Here is a 27,961-nt window from a genome sequence, read left to right on the forward strand (position 1 = left end):
GTTAGATGCACCTCTCAGCCTGTAATGTGTGTGTGTGTGTGTGAGAGAGAGAGAGAGGGTGTGTGGTTTTCTCATTTGTGGTGGCAGCCTGGTGGGAGACACAGCAGGACTACTGCTGGGAGATGGAGCTTTATGACAGCTTTTGTCTGCTCACTGCAACAAAAGCATGCGTATGAACTTATAAACACACACATATCCATCAATGCTGCAGTGTCAGAGCTGCATACAACAAGCATTTTTCATTTTTAACCTTTTACGTCTTTTTTTTCTTCAATCTTTATGATCTGACTTTTTCCACCCAGCCCTCTGCTCCTCTGCAGCCCTGCCTCTGTGTTTGTGTAAATGTGCCAACGCTATAGGCATGCACTTGTGTGTGTGTTTTTGTGTGTGTGTGTGTGTGTTATTGTGGATGCTCTTTGTTCTCTGCCTCCTCTTTGTATCTCATTTCTCCCATCATCCTCCCCTGTGTGATGGCTGCTTTCTGAGGCTCAGCATTAGGTGCAGAGTGCTGGTGATGATGAGGAGAGCTCCGTGTCTCCAGCTGCTTCTGTCACTGCGTCTAACTGTTGACAATTTGTCTTTCTCTTCTGTGTTGTTGCTTTTCCAACCACTCCCTCTGATTCCTTGTTGATGTAAAACTTTTTTGCGTATTGAGTTTTTTTCTGTCTCATGTTTTATCAGTGCACTCCTGTGTGTGTCTGCAGAGCCATTTTTGTGCAGGACTCAAAATCCCCCTGATGTTTAATAAAGCCTCTTTATGGGACACATGCTGTCCCTGTGCACAGCACACTTTCACCTGCATACACTCATTCTCCAACACTAAGCTTCATAAAAGGATCTTTTTAAACTACCAGCTGCTGGTGAAGATACTTGGAAAGAAATGCATTAAAGTTTGATCCTTTCCCTGAAAATAAACTGCGCTTATGTGTGAGTGCATATATGTTTGAATGAAGCTCAGAGGGACAAGGAAGAGACAGGATCAGTGCTTCCAATTTTAATAATTCTCTCCAGAAATTACTTTATCTTCTTAAAGAGCAGAGAAAAGTTTGCTCAAGGGAAGAGCGTTTCGTTTTCCGCTTCACGTCTGAGTTCGCCATCATTATACTCCCAGGACTGCAGTGAGATTCACAGCAAAAACTGTTTTTCTTTTGTTTGTCGGTTGAAAATGAGAAAGGCTTTTGTGTATCATTTGAAAGTATTTCTGTCAAATCTTTCATTTCATTATTTTTATTAATGATTTTTTTTCTTTCTCTCTGTATTGGTTCACCTCCCTCCTCTTTTCACTTGTTTCCTCTGATTTTCTCTTCCTAGTCTGTCCCTTTTGTAAGTATCCTCTCCCCCTGCTCCCCTTGGATAAAATTCCCATTTTGCTCTTAACAGCCCACTATGCCTCTGTTTTCCTTTCTCCTGCTCTTCTGACACTTCAGTCTTTCCTTATCGTAAAGGTGCTCCTCCCCCACTCCCACCTCGCATGTCCAAGTCTTCACTCTCGGTGCGAGCCCAGAGCAGCACCGAGTCCACGCAGGATGCCTACTTCCAGAGCAGCGGACAGCTGGTCCCAAGCTCAGCCCCGGGGCGCCCCAAGCAGCACAGCAACTCAGTGGACCTGGGCAGCTCTGACGGCCCCTCAGGTCGCTCCTCTAGAGGAGGATACTACAGCTCCATGGGCCCCGGACGTTCCCGACAGCACAGTAACTCAGCAGAGAGCCTTGATGGGGTCAGGGGCTCCAGGGAGCTGGTACCCTATGGAGGAGGACCAGGGGTTGGTGTGCGGGCCAAGCACAGCAGCTCTGCTGACAGCCTCCTGGAGGGACCACCCAGGCCAGCCAGAGAGAGGGACGGCAGGGCAGGAGGTAGCCTGGGGAAGTCTGCCTCTCTGCCTCAAAACAGTTTAGTGCTGAGTAAAGCTGGTGGGCCGGACGACGGACGCAGGAAGTGGAGGCCGTCCATCGCTGTGCAGGTCAGAACGAATGACATCAACAAATCAGAGCAGTTATCTCAGTCGGTCTGGGACGGTTTAATCTAATACAGTGTTTTGATTTCTAGGTGTGACCAGCAGTGCTTGTCAGAAAAATGATTCATATGAAAACAGTAAAAAGTCACAAATCATCACTTTTGTTATTTTTTTGTTTTTAACCCTTTAGGAAAAAAAATCACAAGGTCAACAGTGAGCTTTGTGGTTCAGATTTTTGATGCATTTGGGCAGCGTTTGCTTTTTTCTCACAGTGTTACTTGTCTATGATCAGCCAAAAGAGCTTCCCCTCCTTGACTGACCAGCAGCCGCCACTGGTTTGCACTGATGTCAGTTTCGGTAATTACCCAGATCCACGGCTTTATTGGAGATACGTAAATGCAAACATTGAATGGACAGAGATAGAAGTGCTTGATCAAATTTCAACCATTGTAGAAGAAGGCACAGAGGAGTCTAAAGCTTATCGAGAAGGACTCAGTCAGCAAGACAAGTCTGATCCTGGTACCACGAAATGAAGACAATCCATGGATGCTGCCACATTGGTTATGACACCGACTGGGAGTTTCAATCATGTGAGCTGAGCTGTGTCTCTGATTGGACAATCAAACCTTCCTTATAACTTCTAAACTGACTTTAGAAAACATTCACCCACCGTACAGTGTGTGCCGATGGTGAAATCAGCATTTTAGACCCAAGCTGTTTTTTTAACTAGTCTGTAAATATGCTTTTTGATGCTGTTAAAGTCTGTTTTTATGGCTTGGTGTGTAAGTGACTTCCAGTCTTTCTGCAGCCAGCCTCAAGCCGATTCTTGACGAACAGTGACTTTTAGCACTTCCGCATAGGCTTCATTTTTTCAAACTGTATGTTGCTCCTTGGTTGTGACAGTGCCTCCAACATGGCCGACTCCCAAGTTGATGACATCCCGTTAAAACACTCTATAGCATCGCTTATCAGAGACAGATGTTTTGAGATGTTGAATCAAAATGTCTCTCTTTTAATCCCTTTTATTTAAGTTTAAAGAGCTTCATGTGTTTTCTGCTCAGGTGGACAGCTCAGAGACTCTGTCAGACTCAGACACAGAGGGGAAAGCTCTCACAGAGGTTCACTCTATAGGAGTCCAAGTGGAAGACGACAAAAGGTAATAAAATGTTTAAATCATGTCATAGAAGAAGTTTGTCCTCAAAATGTCTTCCTAACTTCAAAGGTGTTTACTTTGCCTGACATTTAACTTGACTTAATTAGGAAGAAAAAAAGATGTCTGTTTATTTGCTGATTTATCTTCACCCAAAAACATGTGGCTTTATCAGGACCTTGGGCTTTGCTCAGTAATTTATGCGAATAATTTTAATAGATAATTTCTAAAAGCCTTTTTCTCGCAGGCTTCCAACAGCGCAGCTACCTATGGTTGATTTGGAGGCTAGATCCTATTATTTCATTTAACATTTCATCAGACATCACAGCATGATCCGGGTAATAGTTTGATCTGAAAATATCTGTTTTTCAACTGTAACCATGACTACTGCAAATCATGCACTCCACATGACTTTGTCATGTCCCCCATCTCCTGCAGTCATCAGGAATGACAGTTTGACATCTGTGGAGAAAACAGGAGGGCAATAACGGAAATCTGAGTCACACCTCGACAGACAGATGTGTGGGAAATGGGGAACTAACTTGTTATAGAGTAAACACTCATCACTGGCTCCATTGACATGACATTTGCACACACTGGTGCGTCATATGCCAGAGGACTTAGCAGGGCTTATCACAACAGCGTGAGCAGTAGTGACTGCAGTGACAGCATGAATATCCCCGCTCTGATAGGAATGTGTAATAACAAGAGGATAAAATGTGATACTCTGTGTGACTGGATGGCTCAGGGCCTGCTGTGACTCCTCTGTGTTGCAGGCGGGCTCGTTTCAAGCGCTCCAACAGCGTGACGGCGAGCGTGCAGGCGGACCTGGACCCCGAGGGCTTCCCAGGCCTCAGCATCGCTGTGCCAACGCAGGACAAGAGTCTGCAGTTTGGCTGTTCCTTCCAAAGGCACTCGTCAGAGCCGGAGTCAGCTAGCCAGTACACAGAGTGTCACCGCACTGTCCACACACAGGGGCAGTGGGCCTACAGGGAGGTACGTAGGTCTGGGTCCTGAGCTGTTGATGACAGGTTGTATTAATGCAAGCCTCAGAAATCCGTGTTTGAGAGGTCTTCTCCTGTCAGCAACATTAACACAGTGTTCTCATCAGGCTGCTGTGTGCATCATTGACATCAGTCGGTGGTGTGAAATGTATTCTGTTCCACCCCCATGAATTTTCCTGTCTCTTTATTTTTTATACATTCTGGTTTGCTGGCCACTGGTTTTCAGCTCTGTTGCACTTGCTGACACATTTCTGACCATGCTGCTGAACCAGCTGTTTGAACAGCGTTTACTTATGGCTGAGACGTGTGACATACGTTTTCACTCCTCAGCATTTGATACAATTTTACCCCATGAAGACAATGATGGTCAAAAACCCAACTAGGTACTTTAAAAGGAAGGAATGGGAAATCAATAATACCATCATCTCTAAAACTGTTTAATATAGATCTGAAGCCAGGTAGCCAGTGTTGGAAATAATGACGTTAGAACTTATGGCGTTACTAACTTTTTCCAGTAACCTCATTACCGTTACCGACAATGAAATGCGCTATGTTACTATGTACCTGACCTAGCTCACTCAGCCGGGCACAAGAGAGGAGCTGCAAATAAAATGTCAATTTCAATTTTTCAATTTTTCAATTTAGTTTATTTGATAAGGAGGGACAATGTACATTCATACACACTTTAAAAAGATAAAATGTAATTGTACCCAAATCTAGCTACCAAGCTAATTTCCATTGGTAGTCCCCCCAGCTAAAATATAAAAACAAACAGGTTAAAAAAATAAAATAAAATAGAAGTACAATATTTAAAGGGTTCTGTTCTTCTTCTTTTGTTTCTTTTTAAGGAAAAGAAAGAACAGAGAAACATTATCATAATAAAACATTTTACAATTCATAAAACATTTTACAATAAAACATTTTACAATTACAATGTGGGAAAAAGCGGCACACACATAAGTCCAATCATGTTGACATGTTTTCAACAAAGAGCTGATGCTAAAGTAAACTTTTCAGCAACAAATATCACACAGCTACCTGTGTGCGTCTGTATAACCTGCAGTCAGAGAGGATCTCCTGCAGCGTCTTTGGATCAAACCAACTTGAGGGAGAAGGGTGGATGCTTTTAGAGGTTTGAATGTAAGGTACATGTGGCCAGCTTCTTTTGTCTTAAAAAAAATATTAGAGACAACAGGACCATACTTAAAATAGGTGGTTTATCGGGAGAAATTACAAGTCAGGAGTGGAGCGGGAGACGGAGTTTAAAAAAAAAGGGAGAATCCCTCCTAAATCAGAAGTGTTTCTATCCAACTGGCTCGCTCAGCTAGACAGGGCAGAGGCTGCAAATTTAATATGCGTAAATCTGGAGCGGTCCGTTGGGTTGAATCGTTGGGTAGGCCTACAGGCACTACATTAACGTCATTTTCAGGATAAAAAAAAATATATAGACACTACTTCAATGTCATAGATGTAAAAGTTAGAACATTCATGTGAACATTATGCCCTAGAGCAAAAACTGCTCAAAAACTGAATTCTTTTGCAAAATTGTTTTTCTAAAAAAGGATTGCAAGAATTACTTTTCCTGGTAACTAATTAGTTTTATGAAGGAGTAATCCCGTTACTAATTCAATTACTTTTTGGCGAAAGTAACAAGTAATTAGAACTATTTACTTTTTTGAAGTAGTTTGCCCAACACTGCAGGTAGCTCAACAGTAGCTTAGCAACAGGTCTCAAAACAGGGTTAGAGCTGTCATTTTTGTCAAAATATCATTTTGTCACTTCTTTAAGTAGAAATCTCACACAATATATCCCACATTTTAGCTACCAGCCTTCTCCAGGAGATCAATGTCAAACGTTTTAATGACTGGACAAAGTGGGCAGTTTGTTTTTAATATGTATTCAAACAAGTCTGAGTTAAAAGGTGACATGAACCACAGAGAGTGACCATAACTTCCATAACTTCCAATTGATGTGCATTATTTATGCCAAAAGTTGTTTGAGAAATTTTGGAAACCAACAATTTGATCCATGGCAGAATGTCTTTACACAGGAGGAAGAATAAATAAATAAAAAGAGCCAGATTTAATTGTTTGTCCAAGTTCCTGTGTAGAAGAGGTTATGCCAAAAATTTTTCCAAACGTATGTTTTGGTCCAATCCTCTGTGTCCAGCAGTCCTCTCTGTTTGTTGCAGGACTTCATCCAGAGTGGCTACACCACCGAGTCCATCCAAACAGACCCACGGCCCCACCAGCATCCACTCTTGCCTCAGCGTTCCCACTCCCCCCTCCCCATCACCTCGGAGCGATCCTGGGCGGGGACTCCATCTCTGGAGGGTCCGCGGAGCCTGCCGGACTCAGGCCGAGCCTCCCCCTGCATGAGAGACGGCGAGTTCTTCCTACGTCTCCTGCACACGGAGGTGGAGCGGATGGAGGGATGGTGTCAGAACATGGAGAGGGAGGCAGAGGAGAACGAGCTGCCAGAAGAGGGTGAGTTCATGAGGAGGAGCAGAGACAGAGTTAACGATGAGTAGGTCTTCGATTTCTTAAAGTTCTTATGTGCTCTTTACTCCCTAGTCCTGGAGCTGATTCGAAATGCAGTTGGCAGTGCCCAGATGCTCATGTCTCAGAAAGTCCAGCAGTTTTTCCGCCTCTGCCAACAGAGTGTGGTGAGTTTGTGCAATGCGTGAAAAATCATGACAGCACACATTACATACGGTGCATGACTTAACTGAGATTCAGTGTCGCTAAAGGCTAAATTAGCTTGGCCGTAAAAACACTGCTCCAGAAATCGGTCCAGTGTTAATGAGTTGTCTTTGTCTATTTTACACTTGCTCACATGTGATTTCCTCCTTGATCACACTCATGACCCATCTCCCTGCCTGCCTGCCCAGGACCCTTCAGCGTACCCCCAGCCCACCTCTCAGGACCTTGCAGGCTTCTGGGATCTTCTACAGCTCAACATAGAGGAAGTCAGGGTCAAGTTTCAGGACCTCCAGAGGCTCAAGGACTCTAATTGGAGGCTTCCACCTGAAAAGAAGGTGAGACGCCCCGGGGTCCGAACAGCCCTGGTTTCCCCACAGCGCTGCCCCAGAGCTAAGCTGGCAGTGTGCAGAAGAGTAGCGCAGATGGTCATGCCCTCCGAGCCTTTGCAGGCTGTGAGAATACAGAACGGCAAGAGGAACTGAGCTGAGAACGAGCTGCTGGAGTCTTGAGATGATAAAAATCTACAAGCATGTCACCATTTTTGCATTAAATGCAGCTGGACACACAGAAGACAGTTCCTCTCTGTGATTTAATGTCTACTCACTGATTAACGACATTATTCTTGATAACAAGCTAACAACTGTTTCTCTTTCTTCTTTTTCTTTGTGCATTACCCTCTTGTGCCTCTTTTTTTCTCATTTCATTTCCTTACACATCACCTGATGCCAATGCATGATCTAATTTTTGCTAATTTTTGTCTCAATCCATAATCCTTCCTTTTTTATTCTTACTGTTTTGTTTGTTTTTCCTGCTGTTTGGTTTGTCTTTTTGCTTTATCAACACCACCATGGTTTTCTTGCATGGGTTCCCCCACAACCATCCCAAACCATTTTTTCTCAACCTTGTAACACGACAAATCCACGGTCCGTTTTCATCTTATCTCACCTTGCTGGACCAGGAGGATAAGAAGCTTCCTCCTCCCTTACCAAAGAAGCCAGCAGGCGGAGTGAGTGGCAGCCTCAGGGCTGATAGCAGCGTGGATGGGGGTGCCGGAGGTGGGTCGGGTGGGCTGGTGGTGCCTCGCATCGGTGGACACACCCTCCCCATGAGGGAGAAGTCGCTGGACCTTGGGGACCGTCAGAGAACAGAAGCGAGGCGGAGGCTGCTGCAGACAAAGCGCACCGCTTCTTTCAGGCAGAACTCGGCCACCGAGAGTGCCGACAGCATTGAGATCTACATCCCCGAAGCCCAGACTCGACTCTGAACACTGGTGGGTCTCCCATCCACCTCCTCATTTACACTCACCCTGCAAAGCAGACCGGGCAACAATCTCAGTCCTTCTCTGAGCCCAGCTTTGGATCTTCTGCGGGTTATTGCTCTTTATCTGCTCCCCTCTCTTCAACAGTTCTCCACATAACAACATAAGTCACTTCTCTTGCTCATCTAACAAGCAATGACAGCCATTTTAGTGTCTTGAAATTTGGATATTTTACTGACACAGAGGCCTAGACCTGAAATGGTAGCTAGCAGATATGAGCTGTAGACTTTTTTAATTCTCTGGATTTCTTTACGACTGACTACAACAAGAAACAGTCCACTTTTATACCAGTAGTCAGTGGATGTTCACGCAGTAGTAGCATGCCTGTGCGTGTTAACCTAGCACTTCTCCATCACTGAAAATAAAGGGCTTAACGGGCACAAAACCTCCGTGTGAGGAGATGACAGAATTTCTCTCTGGATCCCCTGATGCCATCTCTGAGCGCTGAATCATTGAAGATATATATTTACATCCTGTGATGACTCTGGCAGTATGGGTGATTAAACATGGAGTCATTAGTCACCATAAGTTTAAATGCTCTTAAAGTCAGATGGCTGACACTCCCCAAAGAACATCCTCTGAGCATAGCCACTCACTACAGCTGGCCCCCTCCACCCAGGTGCCATCTGTCCACCCAGTCCAAGAGTTATCAAACAATTTTCTGCCTCTCTCCTCAATCTCTCACATCCCGTCCATCCATCGAGTACCCTCAGAATTCAGCAGTGAGGCTGTTTGAATGTGCAAGTGCTTTTTGTACATAGTGTGCACACTCATGTTTGCCAAAAGAAGCTTTTTTTTGGAGTAGCATCACAGCCTTGACGGCAGGAGAGCGTCACAGACAAAAAATAACAGAGTTTGCTTTTTTATGTGGTCTCTCTTTGAAGTTTTCAAGTGGAGAGGCTGGGTATTTTTAGGGGAATATAATATGATGGCTTTCCAGGACTGTGCTGAGAAGGCCTGGATTTCACTGTGAGACTATAGCACCACCTAGTGGTCAGAAATGGACCCAAACCAACATGAGTGGTGTATCGAGAGGTTTGTCCATTATAGTCAGGAAATAACAGATACCCTGATGAAACAGCCATGAAAGAAGAGAAGTTTGTTTATTACTTTTTTTTTTTGCAATCCTTTAGTCAGATTGGACATCCAAGCGGTGGATCATGAAGCAAAGAGAGAGGAGCTGCTTCTCTCCTCTGAAGAATCCACTCCCCTGACTCAAGTAGAGTCCTCTCAATTTCACACACCGCTGACAAAGAAAACAAAAAAGAATCATCAATGTAGCCCTGAAACTCCTTCCAAAGAGTCATCATCGAGAGGAAACCATCAGGTGTGAAATTATAGAAAAGAAGGAACTTGATAGTTTGCTAATTAAACTGAGATTAAGTAACACTTGTTGTGAATGGAATTTTACCATTTGTTTGCTGCTCCATGTTTCCCTTCCCTTCTTTATTTATTTCTTGAAATCATCCTCCACTGAAGTGTAGCATGATTTTAAAAGCTTTGAAGGGGTCTCATTTTCACATTTACATCAGAGCAGATATTTCTAATTGAAGTGTTTCGTATGGATGGTGCATATAGGCCTGTATGCGTGTGTGCAAAGTGAATATAAAGTGCTGTGTGACGAGCGGTGGAGGCCAGCGAATACTAAAAAGTCCAAATCAGCCATTTTAAAGACAAAAATATGAGAATCTTTTAGCATGACCTGTTTTTCTTTTATTTGGACAGTGTGTGTTGGCAAAATGGGATATTTTAATGGGAGATGTATATTTTATAATATAATCTACATTTCTAGATTAGTAGAGACTATTGAGTACAGTTTATGTACAAAAAAAATCATATATCAAATGTGAAATACTACAGTATTATTATGATAGATTCTAGCATTGTGTGATACACAGCTGTGTGGCATATCCAGACTCAGTACATGTGAAAAAATAATTATCTTTAGTTTGTGAGTGCTGGGTCAGGTTCACAGGGTAAATAACTGGCAGGAGTGATGATTGCTGAGTATGATCCTCCTTAGGCCTACTGTATATCTGTGTGTGGTTCTAACATATACTCCTGTACCCCTGAACCTGTATTTCCTCTTTAGAACCAACTACATGTGCCTAACCAGCTATATGTGGAGGTTTCCTTTGAACACAGTTTACAGTATATGTATAAATATAGAGAGATATGTAAATAGAGAAGTATAAAATCTGCAGAGAATATTGTTAGAAAAAAAAATGTTTTTACTGTAATAACATGCCACTCTTCGTCTCCCTCTCACACTTGCAATACACACATATGACTGGACGAATTTGTTGGTGTTAATACTGCATGTTTTATGTCAAACTCCTTTAAAAAAATTAGTGCAATCTAATTTTTGACTGAAAAGAAAAGCAAATTTTGTAGCTTACAAAACTTTTTGTGATTGAAAAATTTGACCATTTTCCAGTGCAGTTATTTCCGAGAGTCACTTCTTTGTACAATGATTCAACCCTTTGAGGACAATGATACTGGCAACCTTGAAACAGCATTCGACGTTCACATTTGGAACTCTACGGATCGATTTCGCCACCTCTGTGTTAAACAAGCTGCCCTGACAATGATAACAAAGGGCTGAGAATGGGACGTCATGTTTTAATCATTTGTAGGCGTGTGGGTTGCAGAGCAGCCTCTTTTATTCCCTCATCCTTCACCTCTGTAACCCTCCAACCTGAGAGCATCTCTACAGTTCTTGACACAGCCCTCATCAAACAAAGCACAAAGACCTGCTTTTATACTGTTACTCCACTGTGAAGGCCTCTCCAACTCCACCCTCACAATCCTCAAACCTACACACGGAGGGATGGAAAGCTCTTTCCATTACTAACCGGCCTTGAGGGACTCCAGGACTCAAAGGCTTTGTTGGACCTTGATCTATCGTAGCAACTTCTTCTTCTTCTTCAGACTTTCTCCTCTATACTTTTAATCACAAGTTGAGGTGTTAGCCAGCCACCTTGCCTTGAAACAGGTCCATTGCAAACACACTTTTGGTCTTAGGACACTAAGATACTCTTTGTTCTGAGTTTTACCCATCCATCTGTATTTTCCTTCACAGTCTAAATACTGGAGCCTCAGCTTGATATTGCACCTGGCTGTAAAGTTGTACAAACATCTGAGCACCCACCACTACTTAAGACAGACTTCTTTACCAATCCTTCCACCTCTTTCTAGAAGTGCAAAAACCCTTCGTGGACAGCCAGATGGACAAGTCAACTCCGAGTACCTCAGTTTCTAGCAGCAGTGTCTCCAACCCTGACCTGGGCCTCTGTCCTCAGGGGATCTATTTACTCTACTGAAGCGACAGGTCCTGAAAACACAGGACTGGAACTGCAGGAATGTTGTTCATATGCTCTGAATGAAAGTGGAAATCATTTGAGTCCAGATTCTCTGGTAGCCATTTTCTGAGAACAAGGAAGAGCGGTGGTGACAGAGTTCAATTGTAGCCAATGTGTGTGAGTTGTAAACTTTGCATCCGCAACAATGTGGAGTGGAACAGATGCTGTAGCAGCAGGTTTGAGTGTTAGTTTTACAGACATTTCTGAAAGGCAGAGCTGCTCTTGACAGACTGGTGGAGTTAAACCTCAGTGGGAGAAACAAAAGAACGACTCAGCTGTGGTTCAGTGGCGCTAGCTACTAGCTGCATCGGTCATGTTGGGTACTGTTTGTCCCTGCAGTGTTTCAAACGTGGTTATTCCTGTCCAAACGCCAGGAATAACCATGTGTTTGTGATAAACTGTCTATCAGTGCTTTGTGAAATGCTCCTTCCATCTAGCAGGCATGTGCTCTCGTAGCTGCCTAGCAACAAAACAAGGTGTTGGGTTGACGTTAGCTTGATGTAACTCATGACTCTGATAGAGCGTCAAAAGATCAGGAAACATAACAGTTAAGTTTAACAGAGCAAGAAGACCTGACTGTGTCGTGTTTCCCGTGAAAATCTTTTGTTTTGGTTGTTGAAATCGAACTCAATAAATCAACATTTTTTACTAACAAACATGTACAGACCACTACAAAAGTAATGACACAATATTATACTTTGAAGAAACCCAACATTACTACACTCATTCGTTTACTTTCAGTCCACATAGTAAGAGACAGAGGTGACACGGGCCTTTAGCTTCCTGGCTAACAGCTAACACCAATCAGTCAAGGTTGAAACTTGTTTTATAATTATATTTTATAGTTATAAAAATGGCATAAAGTACTGAGTATAAATAGAATAATTAGCTTCATTTTTGTACCAGAACGTAAAGAGGTGGGTGTAATTTGTATTAGCTACCTATTAAAACAAAGTCAGTTTGGAAGCAATAAAAAATGTAGTTCCTCAAATGTCCACTAGAGGCTGTCTGTAGAAGCCACTTACCCAATCAAGTGCTCATCTTTACAGCAGGAATAAAAGTATCCACAGCCTGTTCAAGTACAGTGTTTTCAACAGCTCTTTATCTAGCCACACACAATAAACATGAACTTATTAATTCATACTTTTTGATGATAATGGATCATAAGTTTTGCATAAATTGGGGTAAAGGTGATTTGGCAGACTAGCTTTTAGCAAGGAGGCTGAAGATCTGCCTCAGGCCATGTCCACGAGGTAGCCGGGTATTTAAGAAAACGCATATGCTTTTATGCGTTAACACCTGTCGTCCACACGAAACCGCAGTTTTACGTCGCGAAAACAATGTTTTCTAAAAACCCCGACCAAAGTGAAGATTTTGGAAAACTCCGGTTTCATGGTTTCGTGTAGACACCGGTAAACAGAGTTTTCGGTTCTTAAACATCACAGCTGAATGACGGGGGGCTCATTCTGTTTGGCTGGCATGGGTTTTACGTCTGAAAAATACTGCCCATTATGGCTTTGGCATGCCTCGAGCTGCACTCACTGGCTGATTTACCCGCTGCGTGTGGATGGAAGTATTTTAAAAAAAGGAATGGGGGGGGGGGGTTCGTTTTTGAAAATACCTGGCTACGTGTGGACACAGCCTCAACTTCATCATTTGGCCTCTCACCAGGGCTAAGTCACTGCTTATAAGCTTCAAAACTCAATTTCAGAAACCAGTGGATCGTGTCACTTAGACTTTATCCCCAGTCTCTGATGTTCAACGGGTTCCCCTTGCTCTAGGTGCCACCCTCCGGTGGACACTTTGAAGTACTGCAGTTTTTTCACTCCTGTGCTGGCTTCATTTTTTAAGCTCAGAGGCTGCAGCCTGACCACTGAAGCAAGAAAATGAAATAGTGAGTGGAGCAAGAAGAAACAGATAGAGACAAAGATTCAAATGAGTTAAGCCAATAATAATCCCAGAATTGTGGCTTCTATAGAGAAATGAGATTAAAAGTATGACTTTTAAGAATACAGTGACATTTGGAGTAAATGAGATCCAGGGGACAGGCAGTCAGAAACAACAAGGCTCGACACCAAAACAAAAGAGGTCAAAATAAAGATTGAGTATTGCTGAAAAGGCTCTCCTTCAAGGTTTCCCTCCTCCTGCTTCAAGAGCAGCTCAAACCTCAGATTATGACCCATGTAAGTGTGTGTGTAAGTGTGAGTGTGTGTATTTACACAATATATAATGATGCTTTACAGTACACACACAGGTAACCATGTGGGTCAGAGACAACTGAGCAATTACTGTGTAATTAAAAAAATAATACCCTGCCACTCTCGAGTTTACAAACATGTAAATACCTGTTGCCAGTGGACATTGCTCTTCTCAATATTACATATATTCTTACTACAATATGATTATTAGTAGTATGATTAATTGTCATTGAAAGGATTAATTATTTCCATCACTCTCATTATTAGAAATGGTGTTGTCAGTAATAGCTATGGGTAAACATTGTTCTGTATTCAAGGGTGAGTCATGTGTACAAGAACAAAAAAACGAGTTAAATCAATGATGACAAGTCTTAAATCGCTGCTGCTAAAGAGATGGAGTAGAAGACAAGCAAGCTGACAATTACTCTGGGAGGACATTTTTCTCTGGGATCAATGATGGACACTCACAAAGAGGAGTGGGAGGTCGTCTTGAGAGGAAAGCATCGATCAGAAAGCCTGAATGGAAGATCCGAACAGAAGACCTTCATTGCATTTATTCCGCTCTGAACTCTCAGCTCTGCCAGAGGAGGAAGACTACATGGACATCAAACTGATACAAACTCTACTCTCTCTTTATTCTACTCTATAATGTAGCAAAACCTATTTAGCCCCTCATCCCACCTCTCTTCCTCCACCTCTCTTTCTCTTCCATCTCTTCCTCACTGAACACCATGATTTTGAATCAGACGGGTCTGATACAGCGAGCTTTTCTGTCTTTAAGCTCAGCTTTACTCTTGAGTTTTTCTTGCTTTATACATTTGATTCAGTGCCAAGACAGCATACTGTACATACAAACATGAAATGCTTTTGTTTTTCTCCTTTAAGAAGAACTGACTGGAGCAAATAGCAATAGCAACGCCATAAGATATGAACTTTGTTTTCATATTGCCACCAGTGGATACACAACATGCATGACTGCAGGGGAGGGTGTTGCACAGTGAAGTGTAAATCATGATTCTGTTTGTTGTGTTGTGCTTCTCATTCTGTACATACAAATTTATTTATTGATCTCGTATGTTTTCTGGATCTAGATGTGTCAAAGGAGCACGTCTGATAGAGCTGAAGCCCAGAGAGATGGCACACTGTGACGTGGTTTACCCCAACACAGAATGTAACACTGTCAACGTTGTCAAAACATTTTCTAATGGCTAATATTATTACTATTAATATGATTATTATAAAGCTATTTTAGCGAGTTAAACAAGGGGTGCTGAGTCTCCTTTGTCTTTCTTTTGTGCTGATTTTCTGACTCGAGTGAATGTTTGTGAGGATAAAAAATGACGACAAATCTTCGAACAGACATTACGATAAAGAAACTATGAGTTTCCATTACACATAGCCTAGAATTGCGCAAAACCTAAATAGCGCAATAAAGAAACGGTAATGGATTTTTCGAAAAACCTCTCAAACTTTGATAAAAAGTTTTTACTCTCTCATGAAGTGGTTTTTCAGACATTTTGATACTCAACTTTGTCGCAAAAGTGCAATGGAAACACCTTTTCCGCACGTTGTCATGACAACGCTCCTCCCTCATCTCCTCATACGTGTCCACTGTCACACAAACAGACTCCAGCGTTCATAGTTTATCTAGGGATGGGTACTTTTCACATTTGAAACGATACAGTACCGATGCCCGGTACCTGGCAATCGGTACCGGTACTCAACGGTACCAAGTTTCGGTACTTTTTTGTGTTTATCTGGTAAAAAATATCAATTTATTTAATAATGAAATATAAAAAAATTCAATTTAACAAATTTCTTCTTCAATATATAACCTCGCAATGCTGTGTTTATGTCCAGCGTGGAAAATCAAACGCTCTTTCACTCCCTCACAGTCACAAGGATGAATTTAGGTACCTAAACATGGTACCTTTTGGTTTTACATGAATCGATATCCGGTACCTATAAAAGTACCTAATTCGGTACCCATCCCTAATTTTATCAGCTCTGCTCTTATTTATATGTTCAATGCAGGGTTAGTCTTGTTTGTGTTTTTGACCGACTCTTGTGAAGGCATCAGGACGACTGTGAGCCGGTTAGAGTCAGAGAGCAGCAGGAAAGAGGGGCAGAAATCTGTGTGTGTATGTCAGAGTATGTAAGCTGGAGATGATGATTTTCATTCAGTGTTTTGTTTTTGCCTTTTTAGAGTTAGAGTGATCACGGCCAACAGTTTGAGCAGTGAATTAAAAAACTAATGTTCAAGAATCTGCATCACCATCAGTGCAGCCATTTTGGTCGTAATGGAAACACTGTCAAGGCGAAATTGTTCTTTATTGAAACTTCAGAAATATCATTTTTATTTTGCAAAAAAGTGTAATGGAAACCCAGCTAATTACATTTAAAGTTTGGACCCAATTCTGGACATAAATTCTTCAAAGTCTTTCTCAGAGCTCCTTATGTATAAAAAAATAACTTAGGCCTCAAAGTTTTGATTCAGTTTTTGCTAAACTTTGATAGATGCTGCTGAAAATCAAAATTAAGCCTCAGCTTATCAAGGATAAAAACCACAAATTCACCACCATGAAGCCATTCATTTCTCTGCCCAACTTTTTTCTCTGCTCTGTCCAGTCGTTTGGGAACCAGCGCCGATTCTGGGAAGTGACTGTGTGTGATTCAGAAGTAGTGTGATTACCACGCACGTGACCTCTATACTGCACAACGGAAAGTTACAACTCTACATGGTTTGAACGGATTTAGGAGGCATGAAGGAGATTTCGACGTTTTGGGATTTTGGTCAGAGCTAAGCTCGATTTTCCACTTGTTTGTGGTCTTAAAGCTAAGCTAAGCGAACCCATGACTGATTGTAGATTCATATTAAATAACAACTGTGATGTTGATAATCCAACTCAAGTCTGCACTTTGAATTGTAAAAATTCACAAAACGTCAAACTAGAGGTAAACAGAAAAATGTTCATTTGGTGCAGGACTTCACTGCTGACAAAATCAAGCAAGTTAAAATACTTTTAAAGGCCTTTGCAAGTTGAGTTAAATGTGTTTATAAAAGTTTTGTTACAGATTTCATCATGTTGGGCTATCAGAAACCTTTATCTGTGAGGAAACAGAAGCAAAGTGCAGCTCAGATTTATGTTTAACGTGTTCAACATAAAACAAGCTTCTTTAACCTAAAGAAGACACCGCTCCTCTGTAATCTATTCTGCCATGCTGCTCTACCACTTTCTACTGTAGCCTCGAGAGGACAAACTAAAAACTGGTGTCTAAGACCTTTCCATGCTTTTAAAGCTCTGTGGCCACAGGATGCTCTCCTACATAATTGGAGTTTAAAAGTTTCTCCGAAGTTAGTTTCACTCTTATCCCCATGATGATTAAACCATTTAGGACAGAATACGACAATAAAAGACTTGGTAGTGCAGTGCAGACGTCCCCACCTGTGTAGCATTCATCAAAAATGCAAAGCAGAGGTCAAAGAGACAGATTCTTCAAAGAGGATTTCCATTTTCCCTCTGCCTGGAGGAATTTGCAATGCAAATCCACAGCAGGCTAAAAGAGAGGCAGTCTGAGTCAAAAGCATGATTCCCCTGAGTATCCTCCTACTAGTCAGGCCTCAACTCTGGCTAACACTGAGGGAGTATTTTTATCCTTGCAGGGTGACTGTGGGAAAGAACTGATTTAGAGAGCTGTGGCTAAAAATTAAGTGTCCTGCTGAGCTTTGAAAGCATGCAGCAGCCTCAGGGTTAAAGAGGCAGGTTGAAGCTAAAGGTCATAAGTAAAGAGGCTGACATCTGTAAGTAAAGGAGGTGAATGAATAATGGAATCCAAAGGACAGTGAGAAGTTTCTAAAAATAAAAAGGAGGCAAAGAACCTTAAAAAGTAAAAAATTCCGGGATCAATGATGCACTGTAAAAAATGGCTCAAGCTATCAGTTAAAGCCAATCATCTTTTATTAAATCATTTAAAAAGCATTCAGTAAAAAAATAAATGGTGCTTTGTATGTTAATTTCTCATTTCAAACAAAACACATGAAAATGCAATCATCTTTGTAAAAACCATTAAAACACAACTATGAGTCAGTGAAATGTTGAACCCTCAGTCATCAGAGCTAAAAATGAATCATTGAACAGACTTTCGATTCTTTCATTCCAGTAAAAAGTGCTAATTCATTAAGCGTGTGCTGGCCCTTCAATCAAAGTGCATACGTCTCACCTTCAGCTATAGGCATAAATAAAAAAAGGATCAGGGAATAAAATCCTGAGATGAACACATTCTAAATATTTAACATAGTAAAAGCTGAATGTTTAAGGAGTTTAAGGCTCACTGGATATTGTCCAATTTGAGAGTCCAGGCTTGACCAGGGGAGTCAGCCAGTTCAGGCAGGAGGACAGTTAAACCAGCGTTTGGGCTGACTGGAGACCAGGGTAAGGGTTTTGGATTCCCCAACAAGGTCACCTGGAGAAGAGACAAATGATCAAATGATTTGGAATGGATCTTAAGATTAAACTTGTTGAGGAAAATCCCTCTTCTTTAAATCAAAGCTTTAGCGTAAAAAATAAAACTAATAAAAAACAGTCTCAGCATATTTACCGTTGTGGTCGCTGATGTTACTGGTAAAAATAGTTGCACTGAGGCTTTTGGAGGTTTGTTGGTCATGATGGCGTAAACTGAGCTTCCTTTAGATGTATACCTGCAAAAAACAGAGAAGAGAGCTGAGTCACTGAACATAATTCAAGGACATCAGAGACCTGAAAGATTGAAATACGCATCACTACCACAACCACCAACACTTCATGCATCATAATCTCTATGTGTCGTGCTGTCTGTCAAATATTTGCATTTACCAATAAACAATATAACAGAATCTACTAAAAAATCCCTGATGAACCACACAAACATTATCACAAGCTTAGCATGAGCTAACTCTAGTAGCTCCAGATCTACAACATCAGCTGAAAAGCAAAGTTCAAAGTGAATATGAAAGCACTATCCCTTACTGTTCTTCAGATAACAGTGCTTTGAAATGTATCTGAAATATAAATGACAGAGATAATCTCATCCCACACTGGTGTGTATAATTCATTCACACTCTGCTTCTTACCAGATTGTTACTGTAGTGTTCTCATTCTGCACCCTCCAAGGTTTGGAGGCGTAGATAGCCTCGCCGTTGACCTTAAGCCACGCTCCGAGCCCCCTGAGCCGCTCCTCAAACACAGCAGGGATCATCCCGTCGGGTGTGGGACCCACGTTTAGGAGGTAGTTACCTCCATAGGAGACAGTGCGGGCCAGATCCTGGAACACGCACAGGAGGACAGCGTGTAAAGAATTATTAATCTTTTTACAGGCAGACTGAAACTGAGAAATTAGCAAAGCTACAGATATAACACAACTGTTTACAAAAAAGAAAACATAAATAATACATACGAGTTATTGTGATGCAGTTTACACTTTCACATGTCTCTACCTTAACAATGCTGGGCAGGTCCATCAGCTCACTCAGCCTCATGTTCTTACGGTAACCCCAGGAGAGAGTGTCCACAGAGGTGCACTTCTCCCATTTGTGTTTGGGCACCTGGCCAGGGGTGAATTTGTCCTCACAGTTATAGTAACCTCCATGTTTGCAGGCACAGCCGGCTCCCCATCTGTCGTTGGTCACAACTCTATCCTAAAACAGAAAGGAGCAACAGGTGAGTCCATGCAAACATGCAAAGTCAATGACATTCATGATGTATGAGGCACTGTTTAAACACTAATGATAGGATTGACTGGAAATACAATTAACCAGAAAGGGATGAAGCATAATTAAAAACCATCTGAATGAACAGAAATACAGAAATATGAACAGACTTAAAAATCAAAGTATATGAACAAGTAAGTTCATTCAACTCTATCAAAAGTTACAGTTAAAAGTACAATTCAATTACTCAAACCTAAAATAAACAACACATGGCAAAAAAGACAATGATTTATAAAATGACTTAAGTTCATAAGAGAGCTGCAGCAAATACCAGTTCTTGATTTGGCTCTAAAAAAATGAACATTTCATGCTGTCCCCAGATTCTGGGAAAGGCTGGTTGAGCTGAGTGGATTACAGTAACAAAAGGCTGCTTCACACTGGGGGTTTTGTTCAGCCTTAAAGAATATCTGAGTCCTTTTGGCTCAAAGGCTAAAAACAAATCTGATAGATACACAGAACCAACCTCCCTCAGTGGAGCTGATGATCATCTTCAGGCAGTTGTTCAACTTTGCATCCAAACAATCTCTTTGTTAAAAGTGAAAAGATCAAGTGTGATCATTTAATCACATTTTGCCCTGTGTCAACAATTAAGTGTCTTCAGATTTTTTTTTGATGTTTCTTATTGAGGAAATTAAGTTTTCAAATGTGATCATTTCTTTTGTTTAGTTTTCATCCTTTGTTGACCTCCAGTCTGCTTCAGCTTTAATTTATTATTTCACTTAACTGGGGACTTGGTCTGCCCTTGGTTTGGTTGGTGGTCAGAGTAAAGACTGATTTGTGTTACTTCCTCACTAACTTTAAACTCACTTTAACAGGACTGTCATTGTAGAGCCAGGCGAGAAACACAGTGGAGTTCCAGTAGGTGTCAGGTGCTTCCCAGTCACCGTCAGACCAGATCAGTTCAGGTTTATACCTGCAGAACAACAAAAACATTTATATGAGTTCTTCTTGACACGCACCCTTCCAAAAAAAAGCAGTCAACATTTTTATTGGAATCATCTGATGGGGAAATTAAAGTGGGACAGACCTGACAACCATGTTGTAAAGCTCTGGGAGTAGCTTGTGCATCACAAACTCCTGGGTTTTGAATCCATTTCTCTTGTCCTTCAGATACAGAGGGTGGAACCACTCATACAGGGAGTTGTAGAGTCCATAGTGCATTGATCTTAACAAGGAGGGTAACAGGTTGTAAATGGACAGCAGCACCAAAAACACCACTTAACACTCTTTACTCCAGCACTTGGGGCATACTTGGTCCACACTTTCTTAGACACTAATTATTGATGATAAATCAGATTTGAGTGATACATGGGCAGCATGTTTCCTAACAGGCTACAAGATTTACAAATACTGTACCATGTTAAGGAATGTTAATACGACACAAACTCATCAAAAGCAAACCACACTTTATTCCACTTGAGTACGTAATGCAGCTTTCCTAACAGTATATGATTCGTTTCTAAGTTTGGACCTCCCGCTTCTTCACATTGTACCTTGTTCTGTGACGCTCAATACTAGACCGTGCTACTTCTGTGGCTCAGTTAACTGGGCACATGCCACAGTTCCACATCCCATGGATCATGGGTCTGCAGGCAGGCTCACACATTGTAAAACGTGACCACATATGATGTAAACTCTGGTGTTTTTGACCTCTGTATTAATATAATCTAAATAAGTCTTCTCCTCTCATACTGTTTGGTTTACAGTATTGAAGTACAGGCAGTTTCTTTCACAAAGAGTACCCGAAGAGTGATTTTGTCATATAAAGTCACATGAACAGGTAAAGTAATTCACTGACTGTCATAAAACACTGATGATATTGAATGGCTGACCTGTTGCGCACGGCCTCTCCCAGCTCTCCCACCAGGTCCCTGTGAGGACCAGTGTCCACTGAATTCCAGTTCCAGGAGTCTGAGGAGCCCCAGTTAGTAAACCCTTCATGATGTTTGGCAGTCAGGACGACATATCTGTAAAGGCATTGTGAATAAGCATGAGTTTGAGTGAGTTATCAGTGAGCAGCTCATCTGTGTTAACTGTAAGCAGAATTAAACACACTCACTTGGCACCAGACGCCTTGAAAATGTCAGCCCACTCCCTCGGGTTGAAGAACTGAGCGTGAAACTGTGGAGCAAACTCCGGGTAGCTGAACCCTGGAGGGTAGTTCTTCGACATGAAGTTGACATACCTGGGGTCCGGGGGCCGCTGTCCCTGCCAGTGCCACCAGAACCACTCGCTCCCAAACCCGGGGACAGAATACACACCCCAGTGCACAAAAATCCCAACCCTAGCCTGGTCGTACCATGAAGGCAGCGGCCGTGAGTCCAAACTCTTCCAGTCCGCAGAGTACCGAGCTGCCGTTTGAGAAACGAAAGCAACCACGATGAATACTACCGCAAACATAATAACAAGTTAAGTTCCTGTTTACCTCTACGTAGGTGTGCAAAGTCGGGTGCTAAAAGTAATTTCGGTGGAGCAGGAATGTGAAGTGAAGTCTTTTAGAGACCATAAAGTCAAATTATTCTCCTGCTCGAAACTGTTAGACAGTCAAATTCACTCTGGAAACTCCTCGGATGAAAGATTTTCAATCATGTGAATGTCATCATGAGGCGTCCCGTGGCTAACGATTTTCTTTTTCTGCTTGTTTTTTGTTGATGGTGCTGGATGTCGCCACCTAGTGCATCGGAGCGACTTGTGTCAACAAAACAGTCAGACGACGTTATTGGAGGTGTCAGGCTTGTGCCACCATCTCCATTCTCTGATAAAGTGTTGTTCAATCATGCATGATGGAGCATCGTTTAACTTTAACAGACTTTAAACAGCTTCCCACCCAACCATACAAATAATCACTAAATAAATAAATAAAAATCTAGGTGCCTGTTACGATGCAAAGCAATGCCAATTTTTTTATACTTAATTTTTTCAATCAAAATCAAAGCTCAAAATTCATCAAATCTAGCTCTATAATAAAAATAATAATAATAATAATAATAATAATAATAATAATAATAATAATAATAATAATAATAATAATAATAATAATAATGATAATGATGATAATAATAATAATAATAATAATAATAATAATAATAATAATAATAATAATAATAATAATAATAATAACAACAACAACCAAAAAAGAAAAACTATATATACAAATATATGTTTATACATGGCTTCCACAAAAAAAAACAACATTGAGGAGGAAATAAACATACTTATATACAAAATTCTATTTTAATTTCATCTGAAATATTTCGAGCAAGGACTATGACTAAATCTATTGTTTATTCCATTTGATTTTTGTATAAAATTTGTTCACTGCCAATTTCTTTCACAAACCACCTTTTGAAAAACATTTTCCATGTCCCTTATATTGTGAGTGATCTTTTCATTTCATACTCCAATACACATTTCTTCCCATTACTTTTCTGTTATTTGGATTTGCAAATCTTCTTTCCATTTCACCTTAATATTAATTGTTATTTTTCTTTTTTTGATTTACCAAAATTTTGTATATGTGGCTCATGACATTCTTAGATTCTTATTACAATTATTGGCCATATGAATCTTCAAAGGTTGCAAAATGTAGACATTTTTTCCAGCTTGCTATGTAAATAACTTCTTATTTGTAGATATTTGTAGAAATGATGTAGAAATGTCAATTTGAGACAACTATTTCTTAATAAATACATGTTTCCTCCTATCAGATCACTCTCAAATGACACCATGGTCTCTGAAAAGTGGTGTTGCCATGTTAAATATGGCTGATGGCCTAAATGGCAGTTTGACCAAGCCTTCCTACTTCTTTTTACGTTTATGACCAGTTTAATGTAGTGTTTCTAAATGATATGCTTACTTTGATGTATTTTCTTGATTATATAGTATAGTTATAAGACTCATAGTCTGAGAATTAAATACAACAGTAATACAAAATAGGCTACCTTCTCAGTTTATGAGCTGTACAGAAAATGTGATGCTTGGTGTTCTCTGCTTATGCCTCAAAAAGTAAGGAAGAACTCCCTCTGTATGTCCTTTAGAACAAATTAAAAACACAGCCCTGTGATGTGTCTTCATAAAGTTGTTCCTGTACCTCTGGGAAAGCCTCTTCTTGGACAGCTTGTGATTTAGATAAAGGGCACTCCTATGAATATGCAAAATAAACAACAAAATGTTGAAAAGATATGTTTTAATGTGCAATACATGCTGTTGTTTTGGGGGGGAAAAAAGGTAAGCAAGAACAGGACGGTACAAGGTGTAGCAAGACTGAACCGAGACAACGGTTCAAATGTTGTGTGTTTAACACTCATACGTTCCTTCACATTTTCCAGGGACCTCATTAGTGTGTTTAAGTGTTTATAGTGTATGTACTGTAAACTGTACTTTATACTGTATGTATGCCTATAGTATTATTTTCCAGCTTCCTGAGGTTAACTCTGCTTTAAAGTATAAGTCTATAATTTAAGGGTTTTTTATTGCCAGTGTAAAGACCAGGTGCTCATCCTGACTTCATCATTAATTCACCAAAGATGTACTGATATCTTACCTGACTCATGTGTCCACAAGCAAAGTCACATCATAAAATTCACTTCATGTTGATCAACAGTAACCATTTAGAAATATACACCACAATATCAGGTCATAAATGTTAACCTCAGGGAAACTGAATATAAGGCAGAACAAGTCATCACATAAATCCTTTTTTGTGTTTTTTTTTTTTCTCAGAACAGCACAATGTTTATTACAAATGAATAGAGGGTTTCCATGTCCCTCTCAATATCCACAATATCTGAACACTACTTTGTCAGTATAGCCAGAATCATCACTAACAGGTATCAAAGACATACTGTTGGTGGCGCTGAAGAGAAATTCACAGTTAAGCACAAGTTATATTTGACCCTGACACCCAGATCCTGTCTTTGGACCCAAATTTCAGCATCACACACACTCCAAAATGGGTGTTTGAATAGTCTCTTGACCTAAAATCAACCTTTTTTTGTTTATGTTAGGACCCTCATGCATTAGGCCACCCCCTCTAGTTTCAGAGTCCAAGCATTTCCTGGTGAAACAGGCATTGGAGGCATTACAATTGTGAGTCCTACTGTTTCAGACAATGGTGCCCATTTCAGTGGTGTGTCAGGATAGTCCAGCAGAGTCACCTGTGGGTGTAGAAAAGGGTTTTAGACATTTGTAGTGGTAACAGATAGCCTAATGGAAACTTTTAGGCACAGATGACTGCTTACCTTGGTTTCCTCGGATGTCTTTGGTGTTGAGAGATCAAATATTTGTAAAGACGGCCAACCGAGGATAATGGCGTAAACGGTGCTGTTTTTGGTGGTGTACCTTTGGGTAGAGCACACAGAGGCAAGGGTCAAGTCAAGACTTCACTTTCTTTTCAAACATGTACAGCTTGAGTTGTATTAAACATGCTAGCAGTAACTTTTTTCTTTCTTTCCTCTCTATTAGAAACATGGTTGAACAAAGATACAAACTGGCACAAGACTTGCACCATTTCTCTTCTTGACTATGTTTTTAACCTGCTTCCTTTGAGGAGAGACCCCAGATAAGAATACATTAAAATGTTAATGACCTTATTTTAATCCAGGTATTTTAAGACACTTGACCACAAGAAAATACAAGAATACAAGTTGGATGAATTTGACACAGTGGGGCCTAATGGAGACAATAATTTCATCTATTCTGGGACTGTCTCAAACTGATTTGTTTGGAAATAGCAATAGCAAAACATGCACGTTGACTGCTGCAGCTCTCCCTGCCTGTACATTTAAACTTTTGCAGATTACCCAGAATGCAGCAGCACGTCTGGTCTTTAACCGGCCCAAAACAGCACATGTCACCCTGCTGTTAATCTCTCTTCACTGGCTTCTAGTAGCAGCTTGAATCAAGTTCAGAGCTCTTCTTCTGGCTTACAAAACATTGACAAGAACAGCTCCTGTCTACCTGGGGTCCCTCTTCCAGGTTTACACTCCTTCTCGTCCACTACGCTCTGCTTGTGAAAGACGCCTGATGCTCCCAGCCCAGCGTGGCTCCAAATCTCTAGCCAGACTCTTCTTCTCTGTTGTGCCCAAATGGTGGAATGAATTACCTAACACTATACGATTCACAGAGTCTCTTTCTACCCTAAATAGATGTCTGAAAACTCATCTGTTCAGGAAACACTTGGGCACTTAAGCTGACCCTTCTCCTCTTTGTCCTCAGGGGTAGAATAAGTCAGAAGATCTTAGACCCAGCTCTTAGTGAATTTTCAGCACTAATTACTGAATGTTGGTCAAGGTTGAAGTATATTGTTGCAGCAATTAATTGTGGTTTGTTGACTAGATAATTCTACACTGTCTTAGAAAAAAAATCTTCACTTAATGGCTAACTTCACTGTTGTCACACTGACTAGGTTCTCCTTCTGTGTAAATTCTTGCTTGAGTTGTATGTCGCTTTGGAAAAAAGCATCTAATAAATGAAACTATAGAACTGTATAACTGTAAAAAAGTGAGTATAATCAGATGTATTCACCCAAGTATGCATAGAGTGCACTCAAACAGGTCTTACGCTTCTACTATTTCTTCCTGAGCATGCACATTCGAACAGCTCTGGACTGTACTACTGTTAAAGAGCTGCTATTCTCTATTATGCCTTTTTTTCAAGAGACAATATCATAAAATCAAATCACAGAACTCATCAAAATCAAAGTCTCACCAAAGATTAACACTGCTGCCCTCCGTCTGCACCCTCCAGGGTTTGGTGCCATAGATGGCCTCCCCATTGACCTTCAACCAACCTCCAAGTCCCCTCAGCCGCTCCTCAAACACCGGGGCAATCATGCCATCTGACATGGGCCCAATGTTCAGCAGGTAGTTACCTCCCAGTGCCACCACATACACCATGTCCTGAAGAAAACAGAGTCAGAAATTACAAGTCATGCCAAAGTGGAAACACACATGACAGTCTGCATTGTTCTTTGACCTCTCACCTTTATGATGGATGGTAGACTCATGACTTCACTCAGCCTCATGTTTCTTCTGTAGCCCCAGGAGTGTGTGTCCATGGACTGACATTTCTCCCATTTATGGTCAGGTAGTTTACCTGGAGTGTACTTGTCTGCACAGTTGTAGTAGCCACCATGTTTGCAGTAACAGCCTTTACCCCACCTGTCATTGACGACCACCACATCCTGAGGAAACACACGTTATTATCCACAGAAAAACTATGTAGTGAAATATTCCATTCAAAGTCCTACAAGTGATTGAACTTTGAGTTCACAGATATAAAACACAGTATCACAAAATGATATGACCTGCTTTATTCTCATAAAACCTGGTAACTACACTAACTATTCTTGAAAACCCTGCTGTGTCATAATTTTTTACCTTCACAGGGCTGTCGTTGTAGAGCCAGGCTAAAAACTGGGTGGAGTTCCAGTAGGTGTCAGGTGCTTCCCAGTCTCCATCAGACCAGATCAGTTCTGGTTTGTACTTCGTCACGAGGTCATAAAGCTCAGGAAGAGCCTTCTGCGTAACAAAATTCTTAGTCTTGAACCCTGAGGCTTTATCTGCCAAGTAAAGGGGATGGAACCATTCATAGAAAGAATGGTAGAGACCCCAATGTAAGGACCTGATGGAGGAGAAAAATGGTTTTACAACTCTACTCATTAAGGAATAAAATATATTCTTTATGTATCCATATCACAGGGAAGTGATGGGGATGCTGGATCCCTCTACTGAAGGCCTCACCTTTTCTGAATTGCCACAGCCAGCTCTCCCACCAGGTCTCTGTGGGGACCCACATCCACTGAGTTCCAGTTCCAGGAGGTTGGAGAGGGCCAGTTAGTGAATCCTTCATGGTGCTTGGCTGTGAAAACCACATACCTTTAAAAAAAAAAGCATAGTAGACATAGCTGTTGTTTAACAATGCTGTTTAAGTAACTGAGCTTGAGTTTCAACATTATCCAACACAACAGGTCTGTGCACATGGTTATGGCTCTGCTCTGCGGGGCTCACAGACTGTGATCTTACCTGGCTCCTGAGGCTGCAAATATGTCAGCCCAGTCACTCGGGTTGAAGAATTCTGCACGAAACTGAGGCCCGAAGTCTGGGTAATCAAAACCAGGAGGGTAGTTCTTCTTCATGAAATTAACAATATCTGGACGCTTAGTGACCTTCCACCAGGCCCACAACCACTCACTAATCCTTCCATAACCAGGAACAGAGAAGACCCCCCAGTGGATGAAAATTCCAATCTTTGCGTCGTCGAACCATGGGGGCAGGGGTCTGCTGTCCAGACTGGTCCAGTCTGCTGTGTATCGAGCTGAACTCCCAGGTTCACACATGGGAAGTGAAAGCAAAGCAACAAAAGCTACAACACTCCAAGACAGAGTCGGATAAGACATTTTACTTGTTGATAAGAGCACAGTGCTGTGTTGAGGAGCTCTTTAGGCCATTGGGGTTGTATCACCTCTACCTGTCTGTAAGAGCAAACCTGTTTATTTTGACACAAGTGGGCGGGGCAAACAAAGGTG

General features: G+C 41.3%; 3 protein-coding genes across 7 annotated transcripts in view; 1 reads left to right on the forward strand and 2 right to left on the reverse strand.

Annotated features, from left to right (window-relative positions):
• The window catches only part of dlgap3 (discs, large (Drosophila) homolog-associated protein 3), a 208,292-nt gene extending 193,343 nt beyond the window's left edge, over positions 1–14,949 (forward strand). For 4 of the 5 annotated variants that reach the window (XM_074686306.1, XM_074686304.1, XM_074686308.1 and 1 more), the window contains 7 exons: positions 1,428–1,960; positions 3,016–3,110; positions 3,881–4,100; positions 6,300–6,594; positions 6,682–6,773; positions 6,999–7,145; positions 7,769–14,949. In XM_074686306.1, coding sequence (XP_074542407.1) covers positions 1,428–1,960; positions 3,016–3,110; positions 3,881–4,100; positions 6,300–6,594; positions 6,682–6,773; positions 6,999–7,145; positions 7,769–8,074 — 1,688 coding nt within the window. In that variant the 3' untranslated portion in view covers positions 8,075–14,949. The remainder of the gene's footprint in view (positions 1–1,427; positions 1,961–3,015; positions 3,111–3,880; positions 4,101–6,299; positions 6,595–6,681; positions 6,774–6,998; positions 7,146–7,768) is intronic. The other variant, XM_074686307.1, reaches the window with a different exon arrangement.
• A 2,690-nt stretch (positions 14,950–17,639) lies between these two features.
• Positions 17,640–22,088, reverse strand: LOC141802949 (tissue alpha-L-fucosidase-like). The gene is made up of 8 exons (XM_074686778.1): positions 21,494–22,088; positions 21,267–21,401; positions 20,462–20,599; positions 20,242–20,347; positions 19,162–19,362; positions 18,799–18,989; positions 18,288–18,387; positions 17,640–18,152 (listed from the first exon to the last, which is right to left on the reverse strand). The coding sequence occupies exons 1-8, from the start codon at positions 21,832–21,834 to the stop codon at positions 18,018–18,020; spliced, it is 1,347 nt and encodes a 448-aa protein (XP_074542879.1). The 5' UTR covers positions 21,835–22,088; the 3' UTR covers positions 17,640–18,017.
• A 2,364-nt stretch (positions 22,089–24,452) lies between these two features.
• LOC141803339 (tissue alpha-L-fucosidase-like) lies at positions 24,453–27,772 on the reverse strand. The gene is made up of 7 exons (XM_074687304.1): positions 27,459–27,772; positions 27,177–27,311; positions 26,814–27,057; positions 26,417–26,617; positions 26,143–26,333; positions 24,675–24,774; positions 24,453–24,590 (listed from the first exon to the last, which is right to left on the reverse strand). Exons 1-7 carry the CDS (start codon positions 27,770–27,772, stop codon positions 24,453–24,455), a joined length of 1,323 nt encoding a protein of 440 aa, XP_074543405.1.
• Between the last annotated feature and the right edge of the window lie 189 nt (positions 27,773–27,961).

Source organism: Halichoeres trimaculatus, unplaced genomic scaffold, assembly GCF_033239565.1.
Source record: "Halichoeres trimaculatus isolate MK-OKI-2021-1 unplaced genomic scaffold, fHalTri1.1 fHalTri1_scaffold_14, whole genome shotgun sequence".
Lineage (NCBI taxonomy): Eukaryota > Metazoa > Chordata > Actinopteri > Labriformes > Labridae > Halichoeres > Halichoeres trimaculatus.

Coding starts and splice junctions, on each gene's coding strand:
- LOC141802949 (XM_074686778.1), bottom strand. CDS start 21,834: ATGTTTGCGGTAGTATTCATCGTGGTTGCTTTCGTTTCTCAAACGGCA. Junction 20,348..20,461: donor CTTTACAACATGGTTGTCAG/GTCTGTCCCACT, acceptor GTTGTTCTGCAG/GTATAAACCTGAACTGATCT. Junction 18,990..19,161: donor ACCTGCCCAGCATTGTTAAG/GTAGAGACATGT, acceptor TGCGTGTTCCAG/GATCTGGCCCGCACTGTCTC.
- LOC141803339 (XM_074687304.1), bottom strand. CDS start 27,772: ATGTGTGAACCTGGGAGTTCAGCTCGATACACAGCAGACTGGACCAGT. Junction 26,618..26,813: donor ACAACGACAGCCCTGTGAAG/GTAAAAAATTAT, acceptor GTGTTTCCTCAG/GATGTGGTGGTCGTCAATGA. Junction 26,334..26,416: donor GTCTACCATCCATCATAAAG/GTGAGAGGTCAA, acceptor TGTTTTCTTCAG/GACATGGTGTATGTGGTGGC.